We start from the raw sequence: 12,428 nt of genomic DNA, 5'->3' as shown, positions 1-12,428 counted from the left end.
GGGAAGAATGTGAGCTGACTTAAGGAAGGAAGAATGCTTTTGTGAGGATAGATGGAGGAGAAATAGTAAGGAATAGGAACATGGCATAATGTGGGAGAAAATATAGTTTACAACAACAATAGGAAAGGTCAGGAGAAAGCTGTGGCAGACTCTGGGCAGCAGAGTCTGACTATTTTGGCTGAAAGAGAAAATAAATGCACAGGATGCAGCAATTCTGTGGAGAAAAAGGGGACATTATGAGGCATTGGGAGATTATTACTCTCTGCTGGAGGCATCTGAACCTTGGCCCCCATTATTGAGGTGGTCTGTATCCCCCTTTGTTGGTGAATACAAACCCATGTGCGATGCTGTGGGTGCGATGTGTTCCTGCTGGTTGTTTAGTGTCAGCTGGGCTATCTGGTCTGTCAGCTGATCGGCTTTCATCTCCAGGTAGTGGAGCTTGATGTCTGTTTTGTTCCTGATAAGGCTAACCCTTTTAACTGGAAGCCAGACAGGACCTGTAGGGATGGAAACACACACATACCCTCTTCCCCAAGTTAAGAGGTCTATAAGGCCCTGCCAAGTACCATCTCCCAGAGGATCTCTGTATAGAACCTGAGGATAAGATGACTTTAGTTCTTTCTTCTGAAAATGTCTCCCAATTGGAGTATGGAGTGATTCATCACAGTTTAGAAAATTATAGGTAAACATAGCTAACATAATCAAATTTTCCTAAAATAATAAAAATTTGGGGGGTAGACTCTTGACTCCCCTTTTTTGTTTTTTAAAAAGATTTTTAAAGGTATGACGCATCCATTCAACAACTGCCTGGCTGGTTGGATTGTAAGATATTCCTGTTTTATGTTGAATATTCCAATGCTGAAGGAAGGCTTGAGTAGAATGGGCAAGATATCCCGGGCCATTATCAGTTTTAATTTGCTGAGGCCATCCTAAATGACTAAAGGCCTCAAGCCAATGGGCTTGCATATTTTTAGCAGATTCTCCTGTTAAAGTGGATGCATGTAGGGCATCAGAATAAATATTAATAGAAATATGAATGTATTTGAATTTCCTAAAGGGAGAGTAATGAGTGAGATCTGTTCGCCAAATCATCTGAGAACTTAGTCCTCGAGGGTTAACTCCCATGGATGGAGGTGCCTTAGTAAGGGCTTGACAATCAGGGCATTCTTTATTAATTTACTTAGCTTGAGACCAGGGAATATCAAATTGTCTTTGAAGTGCCTGGCTGTTTTGATGAAAAAACTGGTGAGAAGCTACTCCTTGCTGGAAAGCAGTAAAGATGCTAACTAAGGCATCTGCCTTATTGTTACCACCTACTAAGGGGCCAGGCAGGCCTGAGTGAGATCGAATATGAGTAATGAAGAGGGGATATTCTACTCAAATATGTTTTAGACAAAAGTGGTTACATGCCAAGGGCCTTTGGTGACTCAACTGACTAACCATTCCCTCAGGGAGAATAGCCAGTTCTTCCCCAAGGAAACGATCAGTGTTTACAGGTACTGAGTTAAGAAATAATACTTAGTCTTCCACGGAGAAGGGCTAGTTCTCCCCAAGAGATGGTACACTTATATTTTATTTTTACAATAAAAGGTCATGGCTCCGGCATAAAAAAGGAAGATTCTTAATATTTCTTTAACACGTCATACCTCCCATCCCACTTATAGCATCTTTAGATTGACAAATTTATGAACACATTCATAACTTTTAGAAACAGTTTTTTTCTCTACTGGCAAATACATTTACTTTTTGAAAAAAAAATATGGTGATTACTGTATTCTGGAATGTGCTCAAAAGTGAGCTGTTTCATTATCTACTGCCCTTGAAAATTTTAGAGAGACTGGAGAAGACGGAGGGAGGATGCTAAGCTCGACACAGCTTGTTCCCAGGACTGAAGCAGTCCCTGGGTCTTCAGAAAGAGGATTCAGAATGGTTAAAAGACACATTTTTTATTGTTTTTTTTTCCTGCGTTTTTTACTGTCTGAGGGAAGTGACATCTTTTTCTTTTTTTAAAATAATCAATTTAAATTCTGAGTAGAATCCTTATAATGTAACAACATTAGAGATCTCATTCTATTTACCCAAACCTTTTGAGACTGAGATGTTACTTTTAAAACAGAAATAAAAATAAAACTCAAGCAAACCAGTACTTTCAAATTAAATCCTCTAAAGGAGGGAGTGAGACACTATCCGTTATCTCACCACCTGATGCTGTTTCAACTTCTGTCCAAAAGACTAAGTCTAAAGATCCCTTATCAGGGAGATATTTAGCAGCTTTAAAAAACTGCTAAATTAGCATAAAACATTGCTCTTGTTCTTTAGAGAGCCCATTCTTGTTAAAAAGTTCTGTTTTTACTTTCGATTTCTGCCCTTTCAGACTCTGCAGGCAGTACTAAACCCCAGCTAATCAGGTATTGGGGAGTATAGTGTGGTGGGTCAAAAATGTACTGTTGGTGGGAGACAGTCAAGGAGGGCTGCCTAGTATCCAGGGTACCCTAACCCTGCTTATGGGTTTCAGGTTTTTCCCACACATCTAAGACTGTAAGGTGGGGTTCGAAGTGCCAGGTGACCAACCTTTATATCGCACTCCCTGACCGAGCCAAAAGTTAAATTACTGTGATTGAAATTCCCTGTGAGGCCCCTGCATGTCTCGGGGATTGACTCCAGACATCTCTGCGAGGCCCCTACTCACGTAAGAACGCTTGAGATCTCAAGCCGGAGGGAGGAATGCCACTTATCTTCGGTGCTTCAGTAAGAAGCTGAGACACTCATAAACAATCCTATAACTAACACTGAGTTCTCAAAGCAATCTTCGGAGTCTGGTTGAAACCGAAACACTCATTTACTATCTCCTTTTCTGTTTACAGGCAGGTGAAGGGAAAAGGCAGAATCCAGGGCTGCAAAAGACAGCTTTTAAAGAAAGAATGAGCAGAGGCGCTTGTTAAGAAAAAAAAGCTAATTGAAAATTCATTGCTCTCTCTCCCAAGCCTAAAACCTGATTGGGGATTGTGCTGAGGGGATGGGCTTGTGAGTGTTTTTCTGCAGTGTGCCTCTCATTGTGTGGACTTCTGCTTGCAGTTGGCAGGAAACCTAGTGTTTTTCCCTGACCCACATCCAACTCATCCTGTCACAGGTGGCTTTGTTGTGGTGAGCACCCTTGTGGCTTTTAAATGCTTGACCCAAGCCTGCTGGGTGCAGCAATTACCAGAGAGAGAGAGAAAGGCTTCTGCTTACTAAAGAGAGTGCGGTTGCAAGAGAGGGCGACCTTGGAAAAATACCCCTTTTTCCCTAAAGTACAACACACCCTACGACCTTGCTGAAAAGCACTTGGGGTCATTGGCCCTTTCCTGGGCTGTTGTGTGCATTCCAACCACGTTGGTGTGTTGGCCACCATGATGGCTGATAGCCTCTATGTCCCTGTTCGGGCACCAGATGTGGCGGACTCCAGCCAGCAGAGTTCTGCCTTGTTGTGGCTGGAGATGAGAATAAATGCACGAGAATAAATGCACAAACGACAGCAATCCTGGGGAGAAAAAGGGAATGACAGGGCTACTCTCTCAAGGAGAGAGTGTTAATGAATGCCTCGGCCACTCCCTCAAGAGGAGAGTGCCTCTACCCTTGCCTAGACAAGCTTTTATTGTTTTTCTTGGGGCTTACCTCAGAGAAAGATTTATTATCTATTACATAGAATATTGTTGTCTACGTTTTAGGTACAGTCAAGGAAATGAAAATAACATACAGAGGGGAATGGTGGCAAGCTGATTAGCTCTGTCCTTGGGTGAATTCACACAGGCTTTGGAAACTACCCTGAAGATAGACGATAGCATTTGTTATTTTAGACCAGGGTGATGGAGTCTTAGCAAGAGCAAGCCATAACAGTCAGTATGCATTTTCTAGGCCTGATTCCCATGGGAAAACTCGGTTTGAAAGTCTGGCTCCTGCCCACCACTTCGCTTCTGTCGGTTTTCCATACAGAGCTGAGTCACATTTGCCAGACTAACACAAACTAGTCCCCTACAGAAGGCAAAATGGAATAAGACCAGGGAAGGGTGCTATGTGGGATTTGACATAATAATATGAAAAAACATATAATCTGAATAAAAAAGAATAAAAACTGAAAGACCAAGAGTAGTGAGTCAGTTGGAATACAATTGAAGCAAAAGAAGAAATATTAAACGACTATGTGAAATTAAAAAAGGAAGGGAAGAAAAAAACATGCAAGTTCTGAGGAAGAACATGCAAGTTCTCAGCTGTTGGTGTTCACCTTCGGATTTCTTTCTGGATTTGTCTCTGTTTTTTTATCAGCTCAGGCCCCCAGAATGGGCCGTCCAACTTCTGACATCACCTGTGTCTTCTTCACCTGCCCTTAGAGGGAGCTTCTGTCTCAATTGAGAGGGTGGGGCATCTGTGTCTCCCCTGGGAAGCACTGTTCATTCATCTGGAAATATTGTGGGTGCATTCCCCATGCCCCTACACCTCCCAGTTTATTTCCAGTAATGTATAGTTTCTGATTAAATAACTGTCTGTCTCATCAGTGGGGGGTGGGGGTGGGAACAACCTGTCTAAGTGCCAGCTCTCCCCTGCTTGGTGTAGACAGTAGCTCTGTGTGTGAGCCATGGCTGGGCAGATCCCTGAATCTCCCTTGCCGTACCACTTTCTGAACTTACTGAATTGTTGGCCTCAGTGAAATAGGGCCCTAGGACCCATTGTATTTTGTCTCTCTGGGAGGAGTTCAAAATGGGCCATTTTAGGCATTCATCTTGTTGTCTTTCTCCTGTGGAAATGCCCCCTGCAAGAGGTGGAGGCTGGGTTCAACCTTCCATTACCAGAGGTTCTGCCAAGGAAGGGGTTCCAGTCTGGCTTCAGATAATCTCAGGTGCAGTTCCCAGCCCAACGCCCTCACAGCACACAGGGGCTCACTCTCTCCACTCTGTACAGCTGTGCCAGGCTGGCGCTGAGAAACCATCTTGCTTTGTACCTCTTTGATCAATCCACCCAGCTCTGTTGAGTGGGAGCAAATTGTGCCCACTGTCCTCCCTCCTTGTTGGCAGGGCAGCTACAAGCATGGGGTCCCTGCCCAGCATGCCTCAGCTCCTCTTTTAATAAAGTCTCTCTGTGTGCTCCCACTACTCCACATCTCCAGAAAGTCAAGAGTCTATTGCAATCACAGACAACTGTGGCCCTCCTCCCACACCAGATCCAGGTGCAGACAGTATATCTCACTCTGGAACTCTCCTGGTTGTCATCCGCCACTACAGCTACATGTATGCCTCTAGCCGTGTGTGTGTATAGCATTGTTCTCCCTGATGACTTTGAGTATCCAAGTAGCTCTTAGCCTGGGTCTGGGGATTCTCTACCCTGGGAGGGGAGAGAGCTGCTAGGATGCTATCTCTGGGCAGGCTCTCTATGGATGCAAGCGCTGCAGATGCAAGTGCCATGGATGCTGGCACTATGGCTGTTGGCGCCATGCCCAAGGGCTTTCTCTATCCATCTATAAAACCTCTTTACTACTCGTTTTGAAGCATCTTCTGTACTCTTTGGCTTCCAGACTTCATATAGGCTAAGGTTCCACTGACTGTCCACTTTATTTTTTGGAAGATCAGCTAAGTGTCCAAGTTGGGTGCAAGAGCAAGTGGACTTATCTCCCACCTACCTGGCTGCCATCTTCAGAATCTAAATGAAAATTTTTTTCTGATGATTATTAATGGTTTGATTTTGATACATTAATTAATGAGAGAAAAGAGGCTGGTATTCTAAATCACATGATCATTCAAATAGAACAGAAATAATTCTGAATAATGGCACAAATTGCTGTTCTGAAGTGTGGATGGATTTTGAACAACACAGGTTAGAACGGCGTGGATCTGCTTATACGGGGATTTTTTTTTCAGTAAATACTGTAAATCTATTTTCTCTTTTTTATAGTCTTACCATATTCTTTTTTAGCTTACCTTATTGTAAGAATACAGCATATAATACATATAACATATAAAATATGTGTTAATTGACTATGTTATTAGTAGGCTTCCATGAACAGTAGGCTATTGGTAATTAAATTTTGGATGAGTCAGAAGTTACACATGGATTTTTGACTGTGCATGCAACTTAGCACCCCAACCCCACATTTTTCAAGGGTCAATTATTTTGCCAGGAAACCTCTAGGGTAGGAGGAGAAGGTTTTTAATTCTGCCCACTCCCTTTAATTTTGATTTGAGTATGACATTTTTCTGGAGCTGCTAAATTCCATGAGTCGTATGAAAATGGTACCAGACACTCATTTTGGCTGTGCCAGTTATTTTCAGTACCAGGTGCCGACCTAACCCGAGGCCGGGCTCCTCCACCCTGCTCTACTCCAGCTTCCACCAAGGCCTCCCCCTCACAATGGGCCTGCTCCTCCCAGTCTTGGCTGAAGAGCTGACAGAGAGCAGCTATCAGGAAGCCCTTCCTCACCTGATTTTCTAGGTTTAGATTTCTTAGCTTGCATTTCTTTTGTATGGCTAATTCGTGGGTAATGAGTTCTGTTAAGAGCTTTGATGGAGTTGGTAAGGGCCTTAGGTGTCACCTGTCAAAGCTGAGGTTTTTCTCTTTGGGAGTAAGTGAAAAATTACTGCTAAATGTCTCTGCCTTTTGAAGGGAGCAGCATCATAGATTTGTAAACAAATGAATCTGGAGAGGACAGCACCTTGGTTCAAAGTGTGAGTCTGTGAACTTGGCCAAGTTCCTTAAACCTTAGTCTCTTTATCTCTTAAATGTGTATAATATCCACCCTATTGAGTTGCTTTGAGGATTAACTAAACTGTTATAAGCAGGTTGCTTAGCACAGTATCTAGTAGAATTGTACACACTCTTTCACTGTTACCTATTATGTATGAAGGGATAGTTATTTAAGACTTTGCTGAGGAACAGCAAAAACAATGAGTAAAACTGGACAGATGTGGAAAATGCAGTTATATTCTTTTTTTGTTTCATTTCAGATGTACTGGAGAAGAATTCTTGATAAATCAGGGCATCGACCTCTCATCTTGGGGCCTGTGGCAGAATCATGTAGCCTTGGCATGTATGATTGTCATCTTCCTTACAATTGCTTACCTAAAGTTACTATTTCTTAAAAAATTTACATAAATTTCTTTCTAATTTATGTGATCTCTATTCATTAAAAAGGAGTATCTTGATTTATGTATTCATGAAATTTTTTGTTGTCTTTTCATTTATGATCATATTATTGTTCAGCTAAAATTATTTCCAAGAGAAACCATCATAGAATTCAAAAGGAATTGAATTATACATGAAAGAACCCAAGTTATTATCTAGTGATATTGTATAACACTTATTAGTTCAAGTAGTCAGACAGTAACCACGAAGAAGAAATCTAGTTAATTAACTGACCTAAAAAAATTGAATTCTAGAATCTCGTGACAAGCCACTAATACCTGTTAGCAGTTTCTTCATCTGTAAACTGCATAGGTGTGCCAGTGCCCTCCAGCTTCAATGTGATATTAATCTATGATTTGGCATTATTTAATAATAAGATTACAAATTTATTGATTCTATATTGGAAGTATGAAATCTGGACTATGTTGGAAAAATCCAGTGTCATGTGTAAAAAAGCCATTATGACAGACAAAGCTCTGATAAGCCTTGTAGGGTCAGTAGAACTTACTGAGGTTTCTCTGTAGTGGAATCAGAATGTCTCAGGGGTCTAGGCTGGGCCTTTGGTCTGTAGCTGCAGGGAGCCAGGACCTGGTGACTGACCCTCCCTGGGGCTGTTCAGTGTTTACGTGCATGAGATCACCTGGTGCCTTTGCGCCCTGCCAGCCCTCATGCATCGGTATCTCCAGGGCACTCCATAAAGAACGGTCCATGCCAGGATTTGGTAATTCCCAATATGCTTCCCAGCTCCGAAAATAGACTTTGATGTAATAACTGTTATAACTGATACTATCCAGGTTTTCTTCTTCCCTCATACATATCTCATTTATTCACATTTTCTCTTCATTCTAACCTTTACCAGTAATAGGGAAGTGCTTTTTAACTTCTTTCTTATTGAAGGGCTATGTAGGGAAAAGTATAGTTCAGAGGGTTGTAATAAAAGTAACACCGTGTGCACCCACCCAAGTAGACATTACAGCACAGGGAAGCCCCTCGAGCCTCTCTCCCAGTCACTCCTTCCCCACTTCTCTCTGGGATGTTGTGTCTCAGATACTCCCCTCTGTTGTTATCGTCAGGCCATTATTGCAGCTCAGCTTTGTGTCCTGTGTGCATAGGTATATCTTTAGTGAAGTTCCCCCTCCTCCTTGTAATAAACTCTGAGTAAACTCAGAAGAGTCACACAGGCAGTGTGGGAAGTTCCCATATACACTTTGCCAAGTTTCTCCTGATGTTAGCATTTTATATACCATGTTACATGTCAAAACTAAGAAATTAACACTGGTGCATTACTGTAAATTAAATCATGAACTTTAATCAGATTTCACCACTTTTCTATTAATACTCTTTTATTGTTTTAGGATCCAGTTCAGGAGATTACACTGTATTTAGTCCCTGCTTTAAAAGTAAATACTTTTAAGAATTATAGGAATGAAGTGTGCTGAGGTTCACCAGAGTGAAGACCCCAGTGACTGGTCATTTTGGAGAATCATTTAGCATCAGCATGTGCCCTCATCAGTCAAGTGTCACAGCAACATATATATTTTATATATATCTATTTTATACATATAAATCCATATTTCCTGCCTTTATATATATGTATATATACATAAATGTGTATATATATGTGTATATATATATATATAAAATTCCCTGTACCTTTATATATATATATGTGTGTGTGTGTGTGTGTGTGTGTATAAAATAAAACAATTTATTTATTGATTTGAGAGAGTCAGGAAGGGGAGACTGATTTGTTGCTCCACTTGTTTATTCATTCACTGGTTGCTTCTTGTATGCACCCTGACCAGGGATCAAACCTGCCAACCATGGCTTACTGACACGAAGCTCCAACCACCTGAGCAACACTGCTAGGGACATGGCATTATATTTTTATCTTTCGGCTTTAAGGAGCATTTTTGTCATTTTTTATGATCTTTATCTTAAGCATCATGTTATAACATTATCACACTCTCTTTTTATCTGATTATTAACATCAGGATTAATCATTTTTTCAGTTCTTGGTAGTTCTTTCTTTTTACATAACCCAGGCTTATCCCTGGTTCTCTGTATGCACTGCTCCTAACACAGGAAGAAATATATCCTTAAGAAGCAAAACTGCCAAAAATATTAATAGTACCCTACTTTTAATATTAGTGAGAACTTAAATATATCCTATCTATTCTTCCTTTGTATTACAATTATCTTTTAATATTCGGTTTTTAATTATTATGTTAAGAAACACCTACACAAAATTTTCTATTTTAACCATTTGTAGGTTAAGGAACATTTCAAAACGTATAAGTAAAAGCATAAGTTCTATAATGTAGACAGGAAAATATTAGTTTATAGACATTTACTTTATGATATGTTTATTTTCTTTTGAATTTTGTTTCTCTTGGATGTCAGAAGAACTAATCTCTAATGGAGAGGATAAATTACTTTGGTTTATAATGATTAAAAAACACCTCAGGAATAAATGAACATTTGCCGCTATTTTGTACTCCTTCTGCTGCTCTTGGAGGACTTTCAAAGAAGGGTGCAGGAAGTTGAGCCATTGAGGTTTCTTAGAATGTTGAATGAGGCAGTAAGACAGGGAAGGACAACTCTGGAGGTTGAAGAGCGAGTGGACGTGCTCATCTGTTTTCCCATCTTTGAAGACACCCTTCATGGTCTTTAGATTTGAATTTAAACCCTCAGTACCATCTACTTATATTTGTGAAGCAGCAGTACTCCTGTAGAATCATTCTTTCACCTGGCAACCCCATTGAACAGCATATCTGGGGTGTAAAGCAGGTGGCAAAGCTCTACCAAACTGTATGTCTCCAAGGGAGGATGTGGCCTCTCATTTTGGCCTCCTTTGTTTGCAAAGCAGCAAAACCTGAGTCCCCATTTCAATAATCAAGGGCTTGGGGACTTCCAGTCAAGATGGCCACATAGCTAAATGCTGTACTCAGAACCTTCCATGACTACATCAAAATTACAACTAAACTACAGGAAACTAATACTCAGAACCATCTTAAGTCTTGCTGATCAGAAGTCCTACAACTAAGCAAATAAAGAAGAAACCACATGGAAACTGGTAGGAGGGTCAGAGACATGAAATGGGCTGGTCCCACCGTACATGTGGCAAATAAAAAAAATGGGAGGGATTTCTTGGCTGTGGGTGTCTCCCTGGGGAACCAGGGTTCCCAGCCCCATACCAGACCCGCAGTCCAGGGTACCAGTGCTAAAAGGAGCTATTCCTATAACTTCTAGGTGTAAAAATCAGTGGAGACTGTGGCTGAGTGAGACAAAGGGCTTTTGCAATCCCAGGCCGTTTCTTTTAAAGGGCCTCCACAGACTTGGACTCACTGCTTCTGAGCTCCAGTGCTGGGATAGCATCTTAAAATGCACCAGGGACACATGGGGAGGAACAGTAATTGTCTGGCATCAAGAGGAGAGCTGGAGGGGCAGGTTTCTTCTGGAAAAAAGTACTGGCAGAATCCATTGTTCCTTTTCTGAGCCCTTCTCTCACAGAGTCAACAGGCAGGTGACATATCTGAGACTCCATTTACCTGGCTAACACTGTTTTCCCTGCCTTAGTGATTCCCTAGGGGCCCTGTCCCACCCAATCTGTGGGGCACCCAAGCCCTTTCCAGTGACTTTTTCTTAATACCAGCCTGTCTGGGCACATGCTTCAGACTTTCCTAAAATCTCTCAAGCAAGCAGCATCTGGCCTCAATGTGTTCCCTTCCACTTGCTAAGTGACCCCAGCCTTGGTTTGCAGCTTTGTTTCTCCTGGGCACCTCTAAGCCCAGCACAAGTAACAGCCATCTGAAAATTGATTTGTAGCTCATGCTGCATGGTCCTAGGCAGGGTAGAGGTGACGACTGATCTTGGCCTACACTTCCCATGAGGCCCCAAAGCCAGTACACCCAGAGGACAGCTTTAGAGCAGGCTGAAGTACCACCTAATCACCTACACAAGTAACATACTCAAGAGGTGGACTTGAGAAGTTTGTGAACCCTGCATAAGTAAGTTCTACTCTATAGGGTGGGCCCCTGCATAGCAGATTCTCCAGGGTGGTTGCAGTCCTTGAAGTTGATCAGCCTGGGGGTAAATTCCTCCCATTGAAATGCCAATATCAATCAAGGCTTAAGTACAATAGGAAGGTGCACACAGCTCACACAGAGTTGCACCTAAAGTGCCCAGATCAGGTGACTTTGAAGGCTGTGCCACTGGACCCTACAGGACACCTACTACATAATCATCCACTCTACCAGTCCTGGGAGATACAATAGCTCTATCAAATACATGGAAGAAACAAACAGAGAGGCAGCCAAAATGAGGAAACAAAGAAATATATCCCGAATGAAAGAACAGAACAAAACTCCAGAAAAAGAACTAAACAAAATGGAGCTAGGCAATCTACCAGATTTAGAGTTCAAAACACTGGACATACGGATACTCAATGAACTTAGGAGAAGTGGAGGAACTTATTGAGAACTTCAACAAAGAGATGGGAAACAAAAATGAGGATAGAGAACACAAAAGAGGACCAGTCTGAGATGATGAACACATTAACTGAAATGAAAAATACATTACAGGGAATCATTAGTAGAATAGATGAAACAAAGGATCAAATAAGCAATTTGTAAGATATTGAGGCAGAAAACATCCAATCAGAACAGCAAAAAGAAAAAAAATAATCCAAATAATGAGCCTTTGGGACAGCTTTAAGTGTGCCAACATTTGCATCATGGGGGTACTAGAAGGAGAACAGAGAGAGCAAGAAACTGAAAACCTATTTGAAAAAATAATGATGGAAAACTTCTTTAACCTGGTGAAGGAAATAGACATACATGTCCAGGAAGCATAAAGAGTCTCAAACAAGATGAACTCAAACATACCCACACCAAGGCACATTATAATTAAAATGCAAAAGGTTAAAACAAAGAGAGATTCTTAAAGGTAGCCAGAGAAAAGCAGTTAGCTACCTACAAAGGAGTTCCCATAAGACTGTCAGCTGATTTCTCAATGGGAACATTGCAGGCCAGAAGAATTGTCAAGAAATGCTCATTGATGAAAAGTGAGGACCTACAAACAAGAGTACTCTACCCAGCTAAGCTATCATTTAGAACTGAAAGGCAGATAAAGAGCTTTCCAGACAAGAAAAAGCTAAAGGACCTCATCATCACCATACCAGTACTGTTAAAAATGTTAAAGGGTCTTCTTAAAGAAGAAGAAGAAAGATGAAATATGAATAATGAAAAGGCAACAAATACATATCTATCAACAATTAC

At 41.3% G+C, this 12,428-nt stretch overlaps 1 protein-coding gene across 4 annotated transcripts in view; it reads left to right on the top strand.

Moving 5' to 3' along the window:
* LOC123806801 (broad substrate specificity ATP-binding cassette transporter ABCG2-like) overlaps nucleotides 1–7,169 on the top strand; it is an 87,720-nt gene extending 80,551 nt beyond the window's left edge. For all 4 annotated transcript variants that reach the window (XM_045820148.1, XM_045820147.1, XM_045820146.1 and 1 more), the window contains one exon: nucleotides 6,972–7,169. In XM_045820148.1, the coding sequence (XP_045676104.1) occupies nucleotides 6,972–7,119 (148 nt within the window). In that variant the 3' untranslated portion in view covers nucleotides 7,120–7,169. The remainder of the gene's footprint in view (nucleotides 1–6,971) is intronic.
* Nucleotides 7,170–12,428: the final 5,259 nt, after the last annotated feature.

The sequence above is a fragment of the Phyllostomus hastatus genome, unplaced genomic scaffold, assembly GCF_019186645.2.
Source record: "Phyllostomus hastatus isolate PE091 unplaced genomic scaffold, TTU_PhHast_1.1 phas_scaffold_39, whole genome shotgun sequence".
Classification (NCBI taxonomy): domain Eukaryota; kingdom Metazoa; phylum Chordata; class Mammalia; order Chiroptera; family Phyllostomidae; genus Phyllostomus; species Phyllostomus hastatus.
Note: the sequence above shows the minus strand (reverse complement) of the source record. Positions and strands in the feature narration are given on the sequence as shown.